General features: G+C 47.8%; 1 protein-coding gene across 3 annotated transcripts in view; it reads right to left on the bottom strand.

Annotated features, from left to right (window-relative positions):
• The window catches only part of numbl (NUMB like endocytic adaptor protein), a 49,170-nt gene that overhangs the window by 12,886 nt on the left and 11,284 nt on the right, over window positions 1-25,000 (bottom strand). The window contains exons 1-3 of one of the 3 annotated variants that reach the window (XM_076282365.1): window positions 5,536-5,836; window positions 2,584-2,734; window positions 84-158 (exon numbers count right to left, since the gene is read on the bottom strand). In XM_076282365.1, coding sequence (XP_076138480.1) covers window positions 84-158; window positions 2,584-2,734; window positions 5,536-5,690 — 381 coding nt within the window. In that variant the 5' untranslated portion in view covers window positions 5,691-5,836. Of the gene's footprint in view, window positions 1-83; window positions 159-2,583; window positions 2,735-3,559; window positions 3,702-5,535; window positions 5,837-25,000 lie in introns of those variants that run through there. The other 2 variants (XM_076282366.1, XM_076282367.1) reach the window with 2 other exon arrangements.

Genomic DNA, 25,000 nt, shown 5'->3' with positions numbered 1-25,000 from the left:
CACACACACACACACACACACACACACACACACACACACACACACACACACACACACACACACATAAACATTGAGATACTTACAACTTTGAGTTTCTTCACCGCCTCTTCACACACATGCATTCCCCTGGACTCATCCACCTCCACCAAGCCCAGATACTAAAGAAAAGAAAAAGAGACACAAAAAGAGGGGGATAGAGAGAGGGAGGGGGTGGAAGGAGAAAAAGAGAGAAAGTGAATGAGGGAGAAGAGGAGAGGAAGTTATCTCTCTCTTGGCTTTTGTTTTTGTAGCTCTTCCAAACCCTTTCCCAGAACCAAGGCTTCCACCTTCCCAGCAGTCCTCACTTCATTATAGACCACTTCTTGCTATTTAAACTTGGTTTAATGAACATCAAGTTGATCCATTTTCAGGGGAATAAAGTAGCTTTTAAAGCTATCGATTGTGGAGAATTACTATAGCTAAAACAATGCTGCCCTTAGGTATTAGACACAGTGCGTCACGACCAAGTAAGTAAGACTGTTTTGTTTGTCGTAAGCTGGAAAGGCAGGAAAAGCATGGAAGGGGGCTCCACATTCCTCGTCCCTGTAACAAATAAACAGCCTCTTAAACAGCCCCCTCTGCCTTGCGCCAGCCAGAAGCACTCCGAGGGCCATTTGAAACAGCTCAATTCGCTTTAAAACGTAATCCCGTTTTCATTGGGAGCGATCGATTGTGCAGAGCGGCTGTTAGCCTAGCTAGCATCAGGCAGAGCCAGGCAGACAGGCAAGCAGGCAACAGCGGGAGTGGGGACAGGGCTGGCGTCTGAGCAGAGCCATATTTTGTGTGGGTCTTGGCAGGCCTCCAGCCACTGATGCTGAATTTATCGACTTTCAAAGCCTTTCAGCAGACAGTCTGCCACTCCAGGGCCTCTCTGCAGTTCCCATCATCTCAATTAGGAATTTCTCCTCCCCTTCTTACTCTCTCTCTTTCTTGTTCTCTTTCTCTCTCTCCTCCTCCTCTCTCTCTCACTCTGTTTGTCACCCCCCTTCCCCTCATTCCTCCATCTTTACTTTACTCAGCTTATTAATTTCTTTTTCCTCTCTGTTATTTTTTTTCTCTCTCCACACACTATCCTTCCCTGCCTTTCTTTTCTGCTCATCTCCTGAGGATATTGCTGTGATACAGGCTGACTCTTCATCCTGACTCTTTCTTTTTGTCTGGTTTCAGACAGACTGATCCTCCCTCACGTAGTGTCTGCAGTTTTGAAATCTGATCCCTCTGTATTGACTCTTTAACTCTTCAACTGTGTTTTCTGATTGATGTTTTTTTTGTTTGTTGTTTTTGTTTTGTCTGGCTTTTCTTTTTTCCCTGCTTTTCCATTGCATTGGCCTTAGTATTTTCATGGGAAGTTCACGAGCAGGGAGCCTAGTCTCGTATGCACCCCCCGCCCCCCGGGGAAAGAAGAAGCACTGAGGCCCTGATATTCCAAGCATGTGAAGTGCAATCCTCCATCATGGCCGCCACTTTTCTTCTCTTTTCTTTCCTTCTCTTTTTCTTTTTGACCACCAAAAGGAAACCAAAGACACAGATCACACTGTGAAAAGGGGACGAGACATCTTTTTACCTCTCACTGCTGTGCGAGGCACTTGCGCAGCAAGCACTGACAGGAGCAGTGAGAGGAAAATCAATGAAATGTGGAAAAAAGGAGACAAAAAAAAAACAAAAAGAAAAGAACAAAGAGTCTCCAAATGGACATCTTCATTTATAGCATCCCAGACAGGTACTCCAAGTACACCTTTGAAGCATAAAGCGTTCCTTAAAACACACACACACTCACACGCACACACACACACACACACACACACACACACACACACAAGAACACAATGACTGCCAAAAATAGAGTGATAATTGTGGACGGAGCGTGACTGGATCCCATTCACCCCTGAAACTCAATTTCTCTGTGAGCTTTTCTCATTTCCTCCCACTGGACAGCTCCCATGGCCCCTGCGCTAAGCTAATCATCCTCCGGCCACCACAGACCACAGACCAGACGACGCTGGCCCTACGTCACTGTCTAGTGGCCTTTGTCTGGGACGACCACATCCATACAAATCAATCTGTACATTCATTGTGCATTCAGTTACCTATTCACTATGCTGCTGAATATGCTACCTCCTTTTGCTGTGGTAACCCAGTGGCATTTTTTGATTGACAACTGCAACAGTATCTGATACAGTTCTGATACAGTATCTGGCAATGTTCATTCGGCAAGTCTAGGGGTCACGTGAGGGATCAGCATTTCGGATCTGTTTTGAACAACAATGATGTTGACATCGGATATGAACAGAAACGCTATCAGCTAGCTCAAATGGCGCGGCTAGTCAGGCAGGGTGTCTTGCATTGCCAAGGTCAGAGGTTCACTTCCACAGAACCACAAGCTAGCTGAAATACAGTATAGACCCTTATTATTCAGTAAACCCTATATTTGCTGCTGCAGCACCTGTCAAGCGTCTTCATACTGCTGGTAGAAAACTGGTACTGATAGAGACACTAGATCTACTTAATGGTGCGGACAGATGGGTGGAGGTCAGGGAGTCTTACCCGCACGGGGAAGCTGCATTTGCCCTTGCGCACCGCCTCCTCGTCGGCCTGCCACTGGTGGGGTCGGCTGGCCTCGGGCACGTATGTGGGCTTCTTCCGGCGAAGGCTCTGACGCAACTTATTCATCTCCAGACTCTCTGGCTCCCGGCTGCTGCAAAAGCCCAAGAGAGAGGAGGATGGAGAGAGAGAGAGAGAGAGAGAGAGAAAGAGGAAGGGAAATATATAGAGAAAAGGAGGTCAGCAGTGTACAGTATATGGATCACTAAAAAGGTCAGTCACTGACACGATGACATGGCTACACAGAGAACGGCATGACTTGCTGACTGTATAATGTGTTGTTGATCCCATCTCGTCCTTAGACGTATGGCAATTAATTTCTCATTATCACTTGTGGCTTAACTCCCGAGGAACCGCTAAGCCTTTGGTGATTTGCATTTTCAAACAAGGGCAAACAGAAACAGATATTTACAGTGATACACAACAGAGAAATGCACTAAAGTAAAATGTTAAACCCCACAAAAATGCTAAAACTCTCCCTCTCTTTCTCTCTCTCCCTCTCTCTCTCTCTCTCACACACACACACACACACACACACTCCCCCTTTCTGCAGCTGTGTATCATCCCCCTGTTTATGTGGCTTAATTAGGCCATTCATATTTCCTGCTTGATTTGCATTGCTAATTCCATTCCCTTGCATAATGAAACATGACACCATCAAAACAGCTTCTGCTTAAGAATGCTAATTTCTGCTTCCAGAAAGAGGCCAATTTCCTCCCCGCACAACATCGCCGCCAACAACCACCTAATGAACAGCACTCTGTAAACAACCCCAGCAAGCAGCCACCACCACCGACCAACTTCATGGCAGACTTTAAGACAAGTGTGTCACCGACCAAGGATTTAGTAACTCTCAGCTGAGTTGAAGTGCAGACGTTCAACACAAAAGAAGTCAAACAGAAAGAGTTGAAAAAGTTACCGCTTCGTCATCCGTATAGGCATCTCTCCTGTCGGCCTTGCTCTCCTCTCACCAGTTCCTCTGTTTGCTTACGAGCGTGTTTGATTTACTGCCCCAGCTAGGCCAATGACAACATATATACACACACACACAGGCACGTGGAGACTCGCACAGTTTGATGTCAGATGTCAGGCCAGAAGCTGAACTGATTGCACTGCACACCACATCACTGGGGCAGCGCTTATATACCCACTGACACACATACACTCACTCACACACACGCACACACACACACACACACACACACACTCACAGGCATACGCCTGCACAGATCAGCACTACCGACACACACACTCATACAGTTCCCGTAGCTCGGTGACCTTACAGGCAACAGCTGTGAAACATGGTACGGCGGAGGCGTAAGTATGCGCGGTGACTCACACACATATACACACACACTGTCACACACACATACGCATGTGTGTTTGTTTATGTGTGCTCCTTTTAAAGCACTCTGGTGTGTGTGTGTGAGTGGCATTTGCTGGGCCCTGGCATGGTGCCCGTGCCAAGTGTGACCGGGAGCCGTGAGGCCATGCCGGCGTTTCTGGGCACAGCGTCCCGCAGACTGGCACCTGGCCTCACCCCTGGGAAGGCTTAAGCAGGTGTGTGTGTGTGTGTGTGTGTGTGTGTGTGTGTGTGTGCGTGCACACGCATAGCAGGTGTGGACTCACCAGGAGCCAAAGAGCTCCCCAGGGTTACAAAGCATTCAGACGGGCACCGGGCATCTTGTCGCCGGCCGGGTGGAAGGGCACATGCACATACAGTATGCAAGGACACAGTGTGTGTGTGTGTGTGTGTGTGTGTGTGTGTGTGTGTGTGTGTGTGTGTGTGTGTGTATGTGTGCTGGTTGCATTAGAGAGTAGAACAGAGGGAGGAGTCTTTACCAGCACTGCTCCACTTTCTGAGGACTGAGCTAATGAATACACTATGGGCATGCCAAAGACAGAGCAGAGGGGAGAGGAGAGGAGAGGAGGAGGGATAGAGGAAAAAGAAGGAAAGAGAGGGGGAAGAAAGATGGAAACTGAGAAAGAGGCAGTCAGAGAGAAAACAGGAAAATATGAGAGAAGAATGTGTGTGCTGTGTTTTCAAGAGATGATAGAGAGAGGGATGGAGAGAGAGAGAAAGAAAGAGAGATAGAGGGAGACAGAGAAGGAGAGGTAGAGAGAAAGATAAAGAGAGATGTAGAGGCAGAGAGAAAGTAGAGTGTCAGCAAGGAGAGATACAGATGCCAATAGAGAGAAAGAAGTGATAAAAAGAGAGTGAGTGAATAACAGGGAGTGTGGGTGATGGAGGGCCAGAGACAGACAGAGAGAGAGAGAGAGAGAGAGAGAGAGAGAGAGAGAGAGAGAGAGAGAGAAAGAAGAGGGACTGTATTGATCAGCCTCATTATTTCTGCCGGCTCATCAACACAGATGGCCTACTGCTGACGGGAGCTTCCCTCCACCAGGGTCTCCAGCAGCAGCAGCAGCAGCACTAACAGCAGCACTCCAGCAGCTCTAACCAGCACTCTCCTGCCTCTCCACAGCCCTCCCAACACCCATCCATCATCCAACCATGCATCAGGCCACCCACACTACTCCCCACACAGACTCATAGCCTTACTACTACTGTACTTCAACATCAGTCTCACACAGGCTTACACTACCAACTCTACTCTACTGTTACTATTAGTAACTCTGCTTCTTCTCACTGACAACAATACCCAGTAATCCACACTCACCTCAACACTTCAATCCACATCAGGGACGCTACACTTAAACTTAAAGCATTAACAACCAAACAAGGGCAAGGGGCCACCATCCAGATGTTGCTGTGCTCACTCTCAAACAGGATTTGACCACATCCTAACAACCACGCGAAGACCAGCAGACTCGCCATCCAACACTCTTTCAACATCGGTCTCTTTCAACCCGGCTATTAATGTGTCCCTCGCTTACCACATCCCAGAGCAACCGGCTCGGAAGAAAACCCTGTCCAGGTCCGATGCGCTCCGCTGCGTTGCTAATCCCCCCTCATGTGGCCTGAACGCGTACTGGAGCTGACTACTGCAGCCACACAGCCACAAGGTCCCAACGACCTTGACTGCCAACATCCATCCTGCCAGGAAGGAGAGACGAGGACCTACGGCATTCAACAGCCGTCCAACAGGGGACCGCAGGAGCAGAGGCCCACAGAGTGCTGTCCTCCCTCAGCCCTCTCAGGCCCAGCTGCAAGTCATCCCACCTCAGCCCGGCCCACACCTCTCCTGGGCCCATTAAACACACACACACACGTGCACACACGCACACACACACACACACACACACACACACACACACACACACACATTCAGAGAGAGAGAGAGCAAGGGAGACACACACACACACAAAAAGACTAAAAGAGCCATAAGGTCTGTGCGATGCCTTCCAGAGCGATGATTTCATCCCCCAATGAAAACCAGCTGTAGAAAAGACAGAGAAAAGACGAGGAAAGATGGAAAGAGGGAGAGAGAGAGACTGCAGGACAAGGAAAAAGAGAGGAAAAAAAGAAACGTACCAGAATGACAGGGAGGAGTACGCAGCCCAGAACCCTTAACTCCTTTCACATGCAAAAGTTGTGAGAACAGACGAGTGCAACGCGCCTATGTGCTGAAAAACACCCACACAAACATTTAGTCTGCGCGATGGAACTGCCTCGGCTGAACAGATGTACATAATCATTGTTTTTCTTCTCCATAAACTGTTCTTGCCCTCAGACACACAAACACACACACACACACACAGAGGAACAGCACATCTGGAATACGTCGTCCTGAAGGAGAGAGAGAGATGATGCTGCAAGGCTAAATAAGGACGAGTGTATTTCTGTTGCATTCTTTAAAAAAAAAAAGCGCTGGGTTGTTTGCTTGCCTTGACTCTCTTTTTTCCCTTTGTTTAGCAATTGGAGCTCCTTTTTTTAAAAGCTAGCAGTTCAATTTGTATAAGCCCAAATAATTCCTCTATATAAACTATTCATTCTGAGAAATATAACAGGAAATTACTTCAGGAGATAAGTCCAAAGCTGCCCATGTGGTGATAAACATGCTTGTTGCATTCTGTGTGCTGTATCTCCATGGGGACACAAAGAGCGGGAATCTCAGACACAGTGTTAGCTTTGTTGATGGCTACTCGCCAGTCATGCGTTAGCTTGTGTGTGTGTGTGTGTGTGTGTGTGTGTGTATGTGTATGTGTGTGGGTGTGGGGGGTGGGGTGGGGTGGGGTGGTGATGTTCAGTCATTTGTTCACCTCTGAACTCAAGTCTTAATAGAACCATAAGCCCTTGGGCGTTGACTTAGTGCAATATCATTACTGTATACTAGCCACTCTCCCAGTTCCCTCAGTGCTAATCCAAGGATCTATAAATTAGTCTAATGTCTCTTCTGGTTCTGTCTAAGGTCAGTGGATATATGTCTGATTGGCTGTTAACTGGCTTTGTTTGATTAATCAGATCTTTATCCTTGGCGAGGCGAAACTGCTGTTGTGTGTGCCCATTCATTGGCAGGCCATGTTTCATTTCTAGTGAGCATACACGTTCTTCAGAAAATTATAATTATGTTGGAGAAAAATGTCATATTAAGCCTACTGGTCGTGGTCTCGTAGCCCTTTGACATAGTTTTTAAGACCTACCAGTAGGTGAGGTTTGTTGAATTCCCTATGCTACACTTGACTGAACACAGATGGGTCCTGTTTTAGCCATCCTCTCTACCGTCTTATAAACGTGGAGCTTGGCAGGCATCTCTGTGTTGAGTAAACAACAAAGATACCAAGAGAAAAGCCTCCTCTCTGCTAAACACTGCAAGGAAAATGGACGACATGCAATTCCCCCAGCGTCCAAAAAGTGGGGCAAGTGCCGGGTTGCAGAAGGAGAGAGAAAAAAAAATCTGAAAGCAAGGAGGCTGCAACAGGCCTGGTTGTGGCGGCTTTCCTGTAAACCAGCGGTCCATTCCCTCGCCCACTCTATCTCTCTTTCAATCTCTCCTCTCCTCCGCCTCCATCTGTCCATCGCTTCCCCTCCCCACCGTGAGCCGATAGATGGATCTGCCACAGGACAAAGGGTGAGATTACAGCTGCAGGTTTCTTCTCCCTCCATCCACCCCTCCCTCCCTCTCTCTCTCTCCCTCCATCTCTCTCTCTCCCTCCATCCTCGTCTCTATATTGTGTATCTATTTATTTATAACACAATCGCAGGCCAAGTACTGTTAGGAGAGTGTGGGAGTTAAGTATATGCGTGTTGTGTGAGAGAGGATAAGTGTACACCTATTTCTCTAAGCCTGTGCACTGAACATTTTATGACTGTGGCCAAGCGATCAAACACCATTCCTTGGAAGGAAGAAGAGAGAGGAGAGGAGGTCTAGAGAGGAGATGGTGAGGTCATCAACATGAGAACAACCCAAAACCACTATGTGGAGCAGTCAGGGCAGGATGACACACTAAAGCTGTGCTGAACCCACACTCCCACAGACATGCAGGGTGTCCACAAAGAAAACTTAGACACACACACACACACACACACACACACACACTGCAGACGCACAAAGCAGCTAAATCCACAAACCACAGATTGCAAAATCCTAAACCGAAACATGAGAACAATTAGACTGCATCTGCTCTGACCCGTAACTCACACTCTCTCACTCTCTCTCTCAGACTGATCGGGATCAGCGTTTTGGGACACAAGTGTCGGTAAAAGCCTGAGGTGTTTTACTGGACTTCGCTGATGTGGCTTCTCTCTCTGAGCTGACACGCCATGAGCGCTAACATCGGGGCTAAAATTGGAAATGACGGCGGGGGGGCTGGAAGCTGTCCGGCGGGGGCTGTTACGAGCGAAATCGGAATCGCGCTGGCAGGGGAACAAAGGTGCTGGTGTGTCGCAGAGAGCAAGTCGGACATCGCTCTCATTGTTTGAGGTGATGGGATTTCTGGCTTGGCTGTAGCTTTGCATGCTTGATCTATGATTCAGGGCAGACAGGTGGGAGTGTGTGTGTGTGTGTGTGTGTGAGTGTGGGGGGGGGGGGCAAGCTGGCACAGGTGCTCTGAGGTAATCCTAGTACAAAGAGCTACTGCTGATAACGTACATTAATACAAGGCAGTTTAGACTCCACGCGTAGCGAAATAGCATACACGTAGTATACACATGCACACACATAAACGCACACACACACACACGAGGAGAAATGTATGACACACTCTTTGAGCCAGACGCACAGACGCAGTGACCCACTTCTCTTCTCAGGGCAGGGCAGCGGCGAGCTGTAGTAAACAGAATCTCCGCTCTGACCTGGGAGCGTACACGACACGACGACCCTATCCCCAAGCCTCTGCCCTCACGTGTGACACTCTCATACATCAAACACAGCACGGCACCCCACCCCTTCACACCCCACCCTCCAAGGCGGGGTAGTGTGGGGTTACATCTGGGAGTGTCTTGGGTCGCACGTTCCCGTTGGCAAGTGTTGACCCAAGGGGCCGGAGGTCGGAGGTGCCACAAAACATGACCTGAGTTTTGACCTGCCAGATCTGTTTGCCATGTGTGGCAGACAGGGAAGAATGGCTGTTTTTTTTTTTCCAGCCGAGGAATATGATTTTGTTCAGCGCCTTTGCACCGTTAAGCTGAGTTTTTCATTACACTGGAGTTAATCTTGTTTTTTGGAAGCTTTTGAGGTGCGTCTGGGCTTAGATTTGTGAGTTCTGATAAGCGTTAAGAGTGTGGGTGTGTGTGCTTTAAAAAGAGAACGTCTGTGCTCTCTTATGACTGTCTGTAACTCTGCGTGTGTGTGTGTGTGTGTGTGTGTGTGTGTGTGTGTGTGTGTGTGTGTGCCTGTGTGATTTCGATAGAGGACAGTTCTGGACTCTGATGAGATGAGACAGCTGAATCAGAGGCAGCCAAACGCGCACAAAGCTCCCCTGCTCCCAGACTGACACACTGTCTCCCCAGCTGAGACTCCTGTGGCTCTCCTACCACCCCCCCCCCCCCTTCTTTCCTTCTCTAGCTTCAGCACTCCCTTCTCTCCCCTCCACCCAAAACTTCCACACCAAGCCCAGGGGACTCGTGTCTTATCACCCCTCTGTAGCACAAAACCTGCTACAATGGTTGGTGCTGCACTGGGAAAAGGGGATGGATTAAAACCATTCGAGCTGGCTGCCATCATGGTACACGTCCTCTACGACCTCTACAACTGCTCCAGCTCACAAAAATGTGAAATTACTCCTACAGCAGGTCAGAGTAAATCAGCTGCACACAAACCCAATCTACTCAAAGCAGCAGCTAATGCCAGCGGTGGCCAGTGGACGGCCTCTGAGGACTGACCCGTGATGGGGGGAGAGATGTTCCTCCACCACACAGTCACATATCAACACCTCGGATGACCTGTCAATCTTGTCATCACTAGCATTAATGGTGGAAAGTGCAAAGGTCTGATGAGTGCAAAGTGCAAACGGCAGTGTAAGAGATTATCTCTAATGAGCACATGATCTATTGCAATAGTTAATAAGATAATAAAACCCAAGAGAGTAAAAAGCAAAGATCGGGTGTATGATTGACACTAGCACCGACCATGAGCTCATGTCCACTCCGGTCTGGCAAATGTTTGAGACTGTGGAGAACGTCTTGTGAATACCTTCCTGTGACCCTCTGATTCAATTACAGGCGAGGGAGGTTCCTGGAAGACCATGATGGTTGGGGCAAATTTAATCAGGGCTGCATGTAGGTCAATTGAGGGTGGCAGGGCACTGGGCATTGTGGCAGCAACTGAACACATGGCAAGTGTCAAGGAGATAGCCAAGAACATACTCGTTTTGTGTGGCCATTTTATAATACCCCACCAGACTAAACAAAGACAACGGTACATGACCTTGGCTTTTGGGCAAGAAATTAGCACTAAAAAAAAAGACATTCTGCTGGTTGATCTCTGAGACAGAATGCCTGAGAAAGCCAGAAAGTTCTTTGTGGGACTGAAAGCTTGACCTAATTGAGAGAAAGAGACTTGCTGAGCTCTGAGCATGCCTTCTGAGCAAAGCTTCTTTCTGATGGTGATCGGATGGGTCTCCACTGCTGACAGTGACACAGTTTAACGGGCAAGGGAGTCAATAATATATCACAATGCTCTAATTCTTGGGTCCTTAACTAGACAAACACTCCGCACTCAAATGAAGTGCTCATTAATCTTAACTATGGGGCAATTCAACCTTTAATTCTGTTGAGTCTGGCTGGAATCTGTCTCGTCTAAATGTTTCTCTAAATGTGTCACTGATTGAACATAACATTTACTGAGATAAACATTTGGATATTGGGAACCCTACCGTGTACAGCAAAGGATGATCAAGGGGACCATGCTGCGAGCAGTCTGAGACTGTTAGGATCCACAGCCTGTTAGGGTCTTTTCCACATCACTGTGGCCAGAACACGCGTCACAGAAAAATCAGTACAAGACCACAAGGCACAAATGGTCACAGTAGATGGGCAATGACATAATACTCGTAATTGTGCTGAAAATTAACGTTGAAAGAGCAGTATAGAGATATTAATAGAATGCCAGAAAGCTACCATTAGAAGGCATTTGCTTTGCTTTTCTTGCAGATATTGCAGATGTTCACAGCCAATAGTAACCAGGATAATACCACTAAACTCAGCTGTTTTCTGTGTCAACGATACACCTTTGAGTTCCGTCATTACTGGGTGTTGGCCTGTCTGAGTACCTTCAAGACATTTTAAGAAAAACACTTGTGTCCCCCATCCCTGAGAGGACCAGTGGACGCTGACTGGTGGTTGAAACTGGGACTTCCAGCCCAAATGATTGAACGGTGGCCTAAATGTCCACTCTCCTCTTTCAGCTTAAATGGACTCTTGCTTTCGAGAGTTCATTCCTGAATGGTCCCTCTTGTTACAAAATGCTTCAAGATGAACCCTCTTAATGACAGAACCTCTAAAACTTAAGTGCTGACTGATTCCAGTAGCATTTCATCCCACACACATACAGTCTAAAGTTTAAACACAAGGAAGACCTAATATGGCCTTCCTCCATCCTCAGCCCACATACACAGCACAGACACAAACAACCACGACATGATGTTCAGACACTGCAATACTGAATAGGTTCTACTGTGCACTTCAGGGTATGCAAATCTTTCACCGTGACATATAGAGGTAAGAAGAAAGGACAAGTAGGGTAATAATGCTGCCTCCACACTATATAAAGATGTCTACCCGGAGCAGAAATCAGCAAGGGGGTGATTAACACAAACATGCTGAAGTGTATTGGATGCATTCTACTTTCTCTTTTGCAAATAAACAGAGCAAGCCACTCTCTCCTTCTTTTGCCTTTTGAGGGTCTGAACTAGATTATTCAGATACTTTAGAACAGATTCTCTTGACAAACATAAAAAAACTGATCCTCTAAAAAAACTAACAAATAAACTGGTCCTCTCCACTTAAACCTACTTCCTCCAAACCTTGTCCCTACAAGGTTTTTCATCTCATACCCTGCATCATAGCAGCAAGGTCCTATCTAGTTTCCCAACACTTATTTCAGTACACTTGTAGAACACCATGAGCAAGGCATGTATGCTAGTATGAAGTGGCTGGTAGTGGCTCTGCCAAACATGGAGAGAACTCTTTAACGCAGCTTAAACGCTTAATGACAGAACCTCACTGTATAAACAAATGTGGTTGGCTGCCTCAGCGTATCAATTTAGCCATTAATCTGGACCATATGGGCTTCATGGCCCCTGCAGCTGCTACCTGTAAGGCTATTAGCTGGGAATATGGCTATCAAATAAGCCTGGATAGCCAGGACTCTGAAAACTAGCCTTCAAAAGTGTTCTGGGGAAGACAGGCAGTTAAATATCAGCAGTTTTGTTAAGCAGATGGTAGAATGCATTAAGCTCAGTGCATTTGTGTGAAAATATATCTATATATATACACAGACAGCTGGTGACTCACCTCCCTTCCACTGCCTCCTCCATTTCACTGTTCGAACTCATCCCTCTCATGCGAAATAAACAAGAGCGGCGGAGAAGAGTGGTCAGAAGAGTGCGGGGTGTTTAAAGAAGAGAGTGGAGAGATCCCGTGTTTCCTCCGAGAAGCGCCACAGATGACTGAGAGAAGAAGACAGTGCGAGGGGACGCACAAAAAAGAGCACACACCCCAGGAAAAAAAAGCTGGAGAGGAGGAGAGAGATTGAGAGAGAGAGAGAGAGAGAGAGAGAGAGAAGGCACGGCCGCACAAAAACGGAATGACAAAAAATGAAAAAAAAAAAAAAATGAAAATGTACTTCTGCGATCCAGACGAGAGGGAAGAGCCAACCACACCTCTTCTTAAGGGATTAACTTGGCGAGGCCGACGGACACGTTTGCGTGCGGGCTCGCTCTAGGTCCCAACGCCGCGTGTGTTCCCACACAGACACACACAGATACATGCGCGCGCGTGCAGGCATTCAGCAGCAGCAGCAGCAGCAACAACAACAACAACAAAGTCTTCAGAAGGATAACTTCAGGCCTTTTCTTTCCACCACTTTGCAGCATGCATGAGTAGAATGGGTTGACAACAGGAGGATGTGTCAGAAAGAGAGGGAGGGAGAGACAGAGAGAGAGAGAGAGAGAGAGAGAGAGAGAGAGAGAGAGAGAGAGAGAGAGAGAGAGAGAGAGAGAGAGAGAGAGAGGAAGGAGGAGGGGCACAGAGGTGATTAGGCTAGGGGACAGCAGTGACACACTTTTGGCCGTTCCATCTGTGCTGCCAGTTGTGTGTGTGTGTGTGTGTGTGTGTGTGTGGCTGCCTGCTGAACTCACCTTCCCTGTGCCATAATCTACAAAGCCTTTCAAGGCAAAACACACACATACACACACCAAACACAATCAATCATACAGAGGACTAGGACAGTCATCAATATAGGCCGGAAAGGATTTCTTAAGCTTATACTGATCTCTCTATCTATTTCTCTGGCTTTGAAAATATGAGTATCTTATAAACGAAATGATAAATGCTAAATTGAAGAGTATGATCTATAAATTCCCCTTCTCTCCTTCATTCAATATTCATATAAGAGCTATAAACAGACACACACACACAGACAATAAAGCAATGTGATAGGCACGAAATCACTAAAAGTGAGTCACTTAGGATTTGATGGAGATCCGCAGGCCACAAGTGGAAAGTCACAAACCAACACAGAGAACATGAAGTCTGTCTGTGAAACAGTCCTGGTCTTAGGTCCAAGCCAGACCGAGGCCGCACCAGGGTCACGTCCGGCCCAGATGAGTTCCAGAGTCAGCTCAACTGCCACCATGGGGTCTGGTGAGATTGCGTAAGAGGGGCAGATTAGCTGGCGTGGGGCAGAGCCCCATAAGCGTATTAATACTATAGTTATGGAACAGGGTGACCTCACTGGGCAAGACTGCCTCACTCGCTCACTGCTCAAGACTCGCTTACGTAACAACAGCGGCACCGCGGCCTGCAAAACTTTCAATGCGCCACTGTTTTTGGGGCCCGGTCGGCCCTGTTGCTGAACATTTCAGTGGAAATAATGACTTTGTTTTTGATTTGGTTCCATCAGCTTGGGGTTGAGAGAGGAGAGGGCATTGCACTGACCAAAGGAGTCAGATAACCAAGAGCAGGAAACTAAACAGCCTGAGCTTCAGGGCTGCTCCCATATTAAACAACAACATAGAAAAACAAAGCCTTCATTTCACAAAAACGGTCACGGCATCCTTATTCCAATGGGTTGGGTAGGAGAAGGGACTTCCCAGTTGTAAGCGTGCCAAAAGATCCTTTCACACGCACACACACACACACAAATATAGATGCATACTTGTGGCTTTACCAACAAGCTCCCTTTCCCCCTGAATTGATCAGGCTGTTGAGCCTGTCCCATTTTTTTGCTGACCCGAATGTGAGCCCACCACCAGTGGCCCTGGTTCAATGCATTCGCAGGGCCGTGGACTGGACAGTGCATCTGTGTATCTGACCCCGTGGCAGCACACCCACAAATTGGACCTGGGCGAGCATGTTATTGCCACGCATGAACAAACTAGAGCACACACCAATACAAATCAAAGAAACACACACACACAGACACGCTCGTTCTTCCACTCAGACTAAAAATAAACACACCGGGATAATAGCAAGCGCTTGACTAATTGTCTGGGGTAAGTACAAAGCAGGTATTTAATCCTGAAATCGCTAATTCAAACAGAAACATTTTCCCCATCAGATTAAACAAATCTCAATTTAACCGCAGCCAAATTCATCATCACTTCTGGCCATTTATTTGAACCATCTGACTGACTGACAGTTGTAATCTGGAGGTGATCAGTCAAAATCTCACTCAGGCAAACATCTCAGGAGCTGGATGCATGTTCTTTGAAATCATCAGCCCCCACAGCTGTGCACTTTAGGGGAACGCTTGTGAACCGGCCTGTGGATCTCAGGCTTCAACCGCGGTTTCCACCGCAACGTAGGCTTTTGCACAACCTCAAAACAAACACGCCCGGACGCTCCACAACAGCCCTGAGGAAAAGAAGCTGGAGAGAGAGCGAGTAAACCACAAGTGCTGTGGTGACGTGATGTCATTTCCTGTGGCTGTTCGCATACCACGGGCATTACGATGAACCCCAGATGCATGTGCTCCATGAGAGTGGACACACACACACACACACACACACACACACACACACACACACATACACACACGCACACACACACACACAAACACGGGAATGTTCTGCGACTGCAGACATGCCGTCTACTAAACACATGTTCTTAATGGCAGAGCGCTGGAGCCCGATCAAAGCTTTAGTATTGCAGAAACAGACAACAAGCTGCCAGTACTTTGAAAAGCACGAACTCCAACAGCATGAGGAGCGATAATGCAGAGGAGAGGTCAGTCAAGGACCCCGAGGAGAACACATGCCAAACACTCAAAATAACAACAAATCTCATAGGTAGAGAGGACAGAAATGGACCGAAGGGCGGGCTGACGGACAGACAGACCGAATGGATCAATGCATCGACAGATACAAATAGACAGGCATGGACAAACACAGAGAGACAGAGCAACATATTTGGATAGATGTTGCAACTGCTGGCAAATCAACAGCTAATGCTCTCTCACAATAATCCCTTGAAGGGACCTTCGCTTGTGTGGTCTCAATGTCACCTAGGCTTTTCCTGGTTAGAAACAGCCAGAAAAAGCTTAGTCTGATTCGCCGCTAAAAGCTTCTATTCTGAGACGGGAGCAGGCCAAAGCTGAGGGACGAACGGAGAAGAAGAGACCTTGCGTCTAAGTGGGCGAGACAAACACTTTTAATGGCCGTGATTACCCAGCTGCACTTGTGCCACATCAGCTGCGGGCCTTGACTGAAAATGGCCCGAACCGATCAATAGTTTTCCTCTCCCCAGGGCAAAGAGAGAGGGAGCGAGGAGGGAGGGGAGAGAGAGAGAAAGAAAGAAAGAAAGGGAGAGAAAAAAGAGAGGGAGTGACGTGTGTGTGTGTGTGTGTGTGTGTGTGTGTGTGTGTGTGTGTGTGTGTGTGTGTGTGTGTGTGTGTGTGTGTGTGTGTCAGGGCGCAGTGGAACTGCAGTGAGTCACGTGCACCCCAAGCTGACGACACCGCTGAACAGAGCCTCAAGGGTACTGGCCACATGGGACTTCACTCTGTCTGTACAGGCTCCAAAACAGCAGCCGGCTCCGGCGCAGCCCTGGCCCACATCTGGCCCACATCCACCATACCAGGCCCAGACCACGTCATGTGCACTCAGCCTCTGTGTTTCAAGTTAACACTCCAACTTTCTCTCTCCTAGACAGGACTACTGAATTAAAAAATAAAAAAACCTCTGAATTACTAAAAAAAAAAAAAAACTTTTCTGCAAAAAACTTTTGTGCAAAAAAAAAAATAGGACTCAGCTCTCTTGGGTCCAATGTATTACCACACATGTATTGCCAACATGCTTGTGGCATTCAGCAGGGGAGGCTTATGGGCTTGTGTGTGTGTGCAATGTACCCTGACAAAGACATCTCCGTCTTTGCATTAGGATGCACTGTAGCGGTAAATAAATATTTACCAAACAGGCTTAAGCTGGTCTAGCGTGGCCCAAGCAAGCCCTCTGGGGCCTTCACTGTAAATTGTGTGAGCAGGTCAGTGCTCGGCTGCAGCTCGTCCTGCACACAGCTGCCATAGCCATGGAGGGGAGCTACAGGCCTGCACTGGAGTCACTGCACCCTGGAGGAGGGAGGGAGGGAGGGATGAGGGAGACAGAGAGAGAGAGAGAGGGAGAGAGAGGATGAGTACACTTAGTGGTTTCCGAAAAGTAGCTAGCGTGCACTGATGATGGAAGCGAGGCTGACTCACTCCTGCTTGCTTTTGTATCCTATCTCTTTCTCTGCCATGCTCTCTCTCTCTTTCTCTCTCTCTCTCTTTCACACTCACTGTCGACATGCACTGTTTTCCTTGGTCAAGGCTTTTTTCTGTGTACCCATTTATTCATGTCTAATTTACTTTTAAATCCACTTTTTGTCTCTTTCTCTTATTTCCCTCCATCTCTTTTCTTTCCTTCTCTGGCTCTTGAATTCCCTCGGCTTGTCTCTCTATCTCACTCTCTTTCTATCTCTCTACCTTTCTGTTTCTGTGTTCCCCCTCTTTCTCCCTCAAGCTCTGGCCACTACTGAATCCCCCAACTGTAATCAGAGAGCCTCCGTCACGCCAGCAATGTATTGCTGTTGACACTGAAACCCCCTCTACATCACTACCCAGAGATTACCTCCACACCACCACCACCACCATAGCAAACCTCGTCCTGCTGCCTGGCAACCAGCTCCCATGGTAACCACAGCTACCACAGGTTTGTAGGGGTGAGTGGAGATGACTGTTCATCAGGAGAAGGCACTTGGGGGGGGGGGGGGCATAGGCGAGGAGGAGGAGGAGGGCGAGGAAAAATCAGGAAAGCGCTAAAAATGAATCCCGGCTTGCCTGGCCGGCTGCACTCGGCTCGCCTGCTGAATGCTTGTGAGATGTGGTGTGCACTGGCAACCAGAACGCTCGCTGGCTCCTCTCTCTCTCTCTCCCTCTCTCTCTCTCTCTCACTCTCTGCCATGCACACGTCTGCGTTTGATAAATAAATCAGAGGCTCAAACTTAAAGGAACCGTATGTAGGATTTTGGCCAAAACTGGTACTACAATCTATTTCAAAATACTGTAGAGCGGTGTACACCGCAGATGTGGTAACTAGAGCAGAGCTGGCAACCCAGATGCCGAAACACTACTGGCTTTGTGATTACTAGATAGGTGGAGGGTGGCGGATCAGGCCAAAACACAAATATGTAAACATCAACATCAGTTGAGGGCTGCAACTTCACTTTTTAAAATGACGATATCCTGGCCGGACTACTGTTGTCAGTGATATAAGTATTTGAAATTAGCGTGATTTCCTAATGTCTAGTGATAAATCAGGGCCATTTTATGATTAATTGAATTACATTTCTTACATACGGTTCCTTTCAAGACCTGACGGAGCCATAAAGAAGGAATTTTTACACTGCAAGAATGCTGCTACTTAATGCCAAGGCAGCAAAGAAAGGATCTCAATCCTGCAGCTCAGGGAATCCCAGTCTTATTGAAAGTGCATGACTTTGCATATTCAGAACCATCTAGAAGGCAACATCTTTTCCCATTTCACCACACCTCCATGTGTGTACCTCTAACAGAGCCTTAATGCTTGAATTTGCACAGCTATCTCTGGCATCATAGCATGGGCTTTGCTATCTCCTGGATTGCTTAGATTCAAATGAGATGGCACGCATGCTGGATTTCAGAGATTTTTCTATACTAATTGAATTTTGATGTCTGCTTTTGTCAGAATGAAAAACAACAATGGATGGCACTGAGACAACACAGCACTTCTACTGATACTGCAACAACAACAACCACATCAGACATCATGACAGAGGGTGTGCAAGCAAAAGAACATTTTTACATAAGACAACAGCCTCAGTTATGTATCAGTATATTGGCTTTCACGGATATGGCGACAATAATCACACTTCAAAGACACATCACTTCACATAAGCCATCATCTCTCCATCCACATCTATTCTGCACAATATATAAAAAAGAAAAAACATTTAAAAATCACATTTGAAAATTGAATTATACGAATGAGATGCTCTGTATCTCATTTTTAATGAACCATGAAGAGGACTGTTGGAAGAACACCACATTGAATTGGCCTTCCACTTTGTGTCATTGACATGTTGACACTGCACACTAACAGGACTCTCTTTCAGACCTCCGGGAGATTTGGATCATCCTACATTGACAGAGAGCACAAACTAAAGCTGGCCAACTCCCTGGAAAATGACCATTGGCCCTCAGGAGGTTAACAGCACAATATATGTCAAGCATGAATGGCTATTCTGTGATATATCGTCCCTGCAATTCAAAGTAAGTGAATACATTGCCCACAAATCTTACCTTCGGAGTCTGTTTCTAGTATATCTGCCTATTCTGCAGTGAAGGCCCATCAGTGTTTACCAGTATTTACCAAGCAATATGCTATTCATGAGCAGGAAATGACACAAGCAGACATGTTTAGATTAGTCAGCCCCCTAAAACAGCATGGTATGCTGAGATCACACTATATCTCCTTACATAGCAATTGGCCCTGTCGTAATACTGTCCATCATTACTGGTGCATAGCAAGAGTGCATAGCCAGAATTCCTTTATTCATTCAGGCCTGCTTTTGTCTGTATCCCACATAAGCAGAGGGAGCAGTCGTAGTTGACATACTTTCGAGATGGAGACAGTCAGCAATGAGTTATCTCGGGATGAGAAGGCTTTTCCCGGTAATGCAGTTGTTAGACACTCTGTGCAGCCTGGCTCTCCCTCACGCGTTTCAAGTGCAAGTCTGACCAAGCAACAGCCAGATACCGGGAAAGATAAACAAGCAGAGAAAAAGATAGCAACAATCTAAACAGAGGGAAACAAAGAAAAGGAAAATGAAACAAAACAAACGAAATGACGGGAAGAGACAAAAAAGACAGACATTTTGATTTATAAGAGACAGAGAGAGGAATGGGAAACGCCAAAAAAGCGAGGTAATGAGGAAGTGGATTGAGTGGACCAGAAATGGACCACAGAGAGACAGTGATTGGCAGAGCGAAGATAAGCGGTCAAGCCACACAGAGAGACGGAACGTAAGCAAGCGGCAAACAGCCATCAAAGGACAGGAGCGGTGAGAGAGGGAGAAAGTGCGGCCCGGTTCTACAGATGGTCCACAGCAAGGCTGGGGCTCGCCAAATGGCCCCTGCCTGACAGCTCGTGGCGTCCGGCGAGCGGCGGAGGGGAGCAGAGGAGGGGGGGGGGGGATTGGGTGAGGAGGAGAGGGGCGTAGGGCCGGCCCGGGACACTTTGTTATGTTAATAATGCTGAGGAACAGCTGCCTGGAAGAGGGGGCTGTCGGGGTGTGGGGGTGGCCACTAGGGAATGAAGCTGGAGAGCATACACACACACACACACACACACACACACACACACACACACACACACACACACGCCAACACCCTCTATCCACAGTCCACCCCCAAAAAAGCAGGGTGCAGACAACAGGAGTAAACTCGGGACCACACCCACGTACAGCCACACAGCCATCATCAATGCAAAGTGAAAGATGATTGGGGGGGAGGGGGTGGAGGGGGGCAACCAAGTGTCTTCTGACCCCGACCTCAGCCACACGCGGCTGGGTGGTAGGAGATAACCTTCTGTCTGTCGCCCTGGGTGAGGGGGTCAGGCCGCCACATGCCTCGCTGCTCTTTCGCCAGAGGATGACCCTGCCACATGCCAAAGCCCCGGGCCACTGCAGGCACAAGCCAGGACATGGGGGAGCTGAGGGCTGACAATGGCAAAGCATAAAGCTTTATAAACGACTTGATTTTTACGAGGACAACAGCTGTAGGTATAACCCGCTAATATAGCTTTTGGTGAAATCAGAGGGGACACATTTTTTTTTGGGGGGGGGGGTTATTCAGCATTCTGTTGTGCTCTGCAAACAAGGAGGTGATTTAGGGTTAGTATCCCCGGTAAACAATAGGGGTTTCAGGTTTCAACATCAAGTTCAAGACGATGGTTACAAGCAGACAGCTTGCAGGCAGTTGCGGCAGCACAAGCATTCGAGCCACCCAAAGTGCACTCACATAAACAGTCCAACAAAAGGGAAAAAAACAGCACTTCAAAGGCCAGACGCATTTTCAGACGCGTTTTCAGACATGTTTACGCCGACCACCCACATGTCCCTAAACTAACCCCTGCAACATGAGCCCAAACAATGAAGTTATTTATGAACAAGATTGATTGCCATTCGGTGATGGTGCAGATTACAGTAATACGCTATTGAATGACCTTGGTGGGGCAGATGTGGAATATTGATCGGAGCTAAAAGCCGTGACTGGTGTGGCCGAAGAAAAAAAACACCAAAGAGAGAGTGATAGAGAGAGAAAGAAAGAGAGAAAGTCAGAGAGTGATAGAGAGAAAGAAAGGAAGTGAAATAGAGAATCCTCTTCACGGCTCTGTAACTTTAACAAAGCAAAGAGGGAGAAAAAAAGTGTGTGTTTCAGGCAGTTGTAACACTCTTGCACCCAGAGACTGGTGTTTTGTCTTGTTGCTATAAAACAAAGGCTGGCGAGTGGAGAGGGCTCTCCCGCACCAACAAAAGGCACATTCAGGCCCTCTCCACTCCACTATGGAGGCTTCCTGAGGACATCACAACCTCCCCACATGACAGCAACAAGCACCGCCAGGACTGTGCACAGTTTGGGTTGCGGAGAGCTGCCACTACGCGTCCACTAAACACTACATAATATAACTACACAGCAAGAACTAAAGTGAATTGTTATATATCCAGATTTACTTTGTCTGTGTAGAACATGACATGCTATTTTTGTACATACTGCTTCGTGATACACTATTATATGCCCATATTTATATTCTACACTTGCCTATATGATGGGCTTAAGATGACAGCACTGAACCCTTAAACTCGGTAACCCTCTGCATATTTGCAAACTTTGAGGGAGATGAGGCATGACAATGACATGGGGCGTGGTACCCCCCAAAACAAGTGTGTCTTCACAAAAGGAGCAGGGGGGTTGGTGGGGGGGGGGGTGCTGGCTGCTTCTCTGGCATTCAGCAGAGATTAAAGCGGGACTCCCAGATGGCGTCCGGCGTCTCATCTTTTCAGCCGAGCCCCGGCAAATCATTAACAGAGGTGTCCCCCCTCGGCCCTTTGTCAGCACGTGTGTCTATCAAATAGGAGCGTGTGTCTGGCACAATGGCCAGCTGACAAAGGCCCCGGTCCACCCCCTGCTGCTGCTCTGAATCGATAGGCACGTGCAACTTGTCGTGGACCCGACAATAGGGTGTGTGTGTCTGTGTGTGTGTGTTTGCATATACATGTGTGTGTGTTGCGAGGGAGTGGTAGACTAGAGATGGGGGTGAGCTGCATAGGGCATCAGGCTCAGCTACACTCAGAAAAGCCTGCTACCAACCCCCCCTCCCCCCTCCTAAGTTCTAACTGTGCCCCTAAGACCAGACTCAGTTTTGGAACTGCCATGGGCCTGCAGGGCAGTTGGCCGAGGCCTGCGCCTGCCGTTTGACTAATCAAGCTGTTGAGTCAATCTGGGGTGTGGTGAACGTGTGGAAATGTGCACAAGTGTGAGTGTGTGTTAGTGGTGGTGGTGAGTAGGAGGTTGCGTCTGCAGATGTCTGTGTGGGGGTGGATGGAGACAGTGTGGTATGCGGAGGGACAAACATAAGCACAGTTGTTGCTAGGAGTATGTACATTCATTACCTTCATTACTTGTTACTCACCTCTATGTGTAGACACCTGTGGTTTTGTTAAGATATACGCTATTTGTGTGTGTGTGTGTGTGTGTGTGTGTGTGTGTGTGTGTATGTGTGTGTGTGTGTGTGTGTGCATAGAAATGTGCTTGGACTGGAGAGGTTAATTCAGTGGAAGAGAGGTCACTCCCGAAAAAGGAAAGCAAAAACCTTGGAACAGCTGGGATGGATCCATGCGGACACAATAGACTCGGAGAGAAGCGGGGGAGGGAGAGAGGGAGAGAAAAAGGGAGGAATAAAAAAAGTCGGGGCTGGGGTAGGCCACCTTTCTGACGGACTGACAGGGGGCTTTTGTTATGGCAGCTGGTTTAAGAGAAGGTCAGACCAGCTGTGCTTCCTATGACCCCACCCCCAAGCTCTACGTCCCTCCCTCCCTCCTCTTCAGACTTTTCAGCTCTCCACCCCCAGCACCCCACCCTATTCATCCCACCCCCACCCAAAACACAACCAGCTGTAAGATGAGGGGGCTAGGGGAGCACAGATTTCTTTTTTTTTTGGGGGGGGGGGGGTGGCGGGGGGAGGCCAACTGCCTCCACTGACAGCACTCCATCTGACGCTGACTCCTTAACTTAACGCCGGGGCGCCTGTAGGCTCAGCTGAGCCCCCCCCCTCCCCCAACCCTTAACCCCCCTGAGGACCCTACCCCTGTGGCCCATATGCCTCCACTGCGGCAGCAGCATACGCACTCCAGCCCTGTGGAGGCATCTGAGAGAAGGACCCTGCTCTGGGGCCTCGGGACAGACAGATCACCCAGAGAGTATAGGCTACATGAGGGAAGGAAATCAATTCAATTGAGTGCCTTGATAAGTGTGCTCATACATCCCACTGAACTGCACATAACAACAAGCAATAGAGTTGCTGGGAATCTGGTGGCTTCCTATGATGTGCTTTTGTGTGGAAATTAATACTGCAAAAGTTCCAGAATGCAATTTGGTTATGTAACAGGCAATTCTACAGTGAGAGGCCACACACCGTTAGGACACAACTGAGTATTAACTGTGCATAATGTTACCAGTGCATACATCAATTCACAGATGTCAAAAAAAAAAATGTAGCTGTTATCTTTCTAATGTTTAGGGAAGAGCTTGCCCTACCTAATTTAGGGGAAAGGACACGTTTGCGAGGGAGAAAAATGCACGGGAGGAGAGAGCACCTGGCACAGATTCCGATTTCAAAGCAACAGCAACGGCCTGGAGGACAAACGGGGGTGAGAAGGAAGGTGGGCTGGGTGGGGCGTTACAGGATGTGCTGGCCAAGTCTGCAAGACACACTGGCCGACCGACAGTTTGGGTTTCTTGAGGAGAAAGAGGGTTTGTTGCGTCATTTGGCTTTGGGTTTTGACACTGTTTGCCCTTCAATTTCCAAACGCCTTCCATGATACATTTCAACATCACCAAGGGTCAGCTCACTTCACACAAATACGACAGCACTTTCCTCTGTCACATACAAACTGTTAGCATGGCCAGATATTAATCCCTCTGGGTCACTGATGTCAGTGGTTTGCTCTCCTGCTTTTGAAGCTCTTTTCCATTGGTTCTTCATCTTCCTTTTCACCATTAGTAGCAGGTGGTCCAAGCATAACAAATGATAATCACATTCCCAAACAGAATAGGCTGAGACTGACTCGGATTCCTGTCTGCTTAGATTCTGTGCAGACAAAGGTCCATTTGCTGCCAGTAAGAGCAGAATACCTCTCTACAGTCAATCAATAGCAATCAGCCTATTCAGCAAAGTCTGTATATTAAAGATAGATTATACACACACACACACACACACACACCACCACATGAGACACGGAGAGCGCAAATGGCTGTTCTGGGTGGTCTCTTATGGTCTGGTTCACATCATAACCCTCCAAGCCAGCTATGCCCCTCTGACTATCATCAGCAATTTCTCTAGCAATTCTGGTCTCCACCAAGGAACGTAACCTGGGCAAACAAAAGGGCCGAGAACTATGATGACTTTGGCCTGAATGCCTGGGGTCATTCTGGGATGGGATGCCAAGAAGCTCTTTTATATGAACGCATATATAGAGGTGCTGACCTTGGAGGGATACGTGTTTGCTTGAGTCAGGTATACAGAGGTACTGCGTGGAAGCTTTCCTTTTGTACCGGCTCTGACGCTGGCCGGTTAAATAACAAGCGTTTTATAACACAGAGGCTATAACAAGAGGGGGTGGCAGATAAGCAGGAGTCAGTGATTGGTGAGGGTGGCTGTTGCATGGGTGTGGTACTTTAAGCAATATACCAATAGGTGGCACATAAAACTAACTCTCTATGTTATCATTGTGTGGGGCACTGAATTTGGGGGAACAAAGAGGTAACTGACAAAGCTCTGCCTAAGTATTTGCATTGTGCATTGTTTGATTGTGTGTATGTGGGGGACGGGGGTTGCCACACAAACAGCGAGAGACAATGACAGAAAGCTTAATTACAATCTCATTTCCATACAGATATAGTGACGTTTTGGCCTAATTCTAGCTGTCGTTCCAGCCACCCTCCCGATA

The sequence above is a fragment of the Alosa pseudoharengus genome, unplaced genomic scaffold (genome assembly GCF_046254945.1).
Source record: "Alosa pseudoharengus isolate Yale_2024_CS ecotype anadromous, Long Island Sound unplaced genomic scaffold, YU_APseudo_1.1 YU_APseudo_1.1_scf_13, whole genome shotgun sequence".
NCBI classification, from domain to species: Eukaryota; Metazoa; Chordata; class Actinopteri; order Clupeiformes; family Clupeidae; genus Alosa; species Alosa pseudoharengus.
Note: the sequence above shows the minus strand (reverse complement) of the source record. Positions and strands in the feature narration are given on the sequence as shown.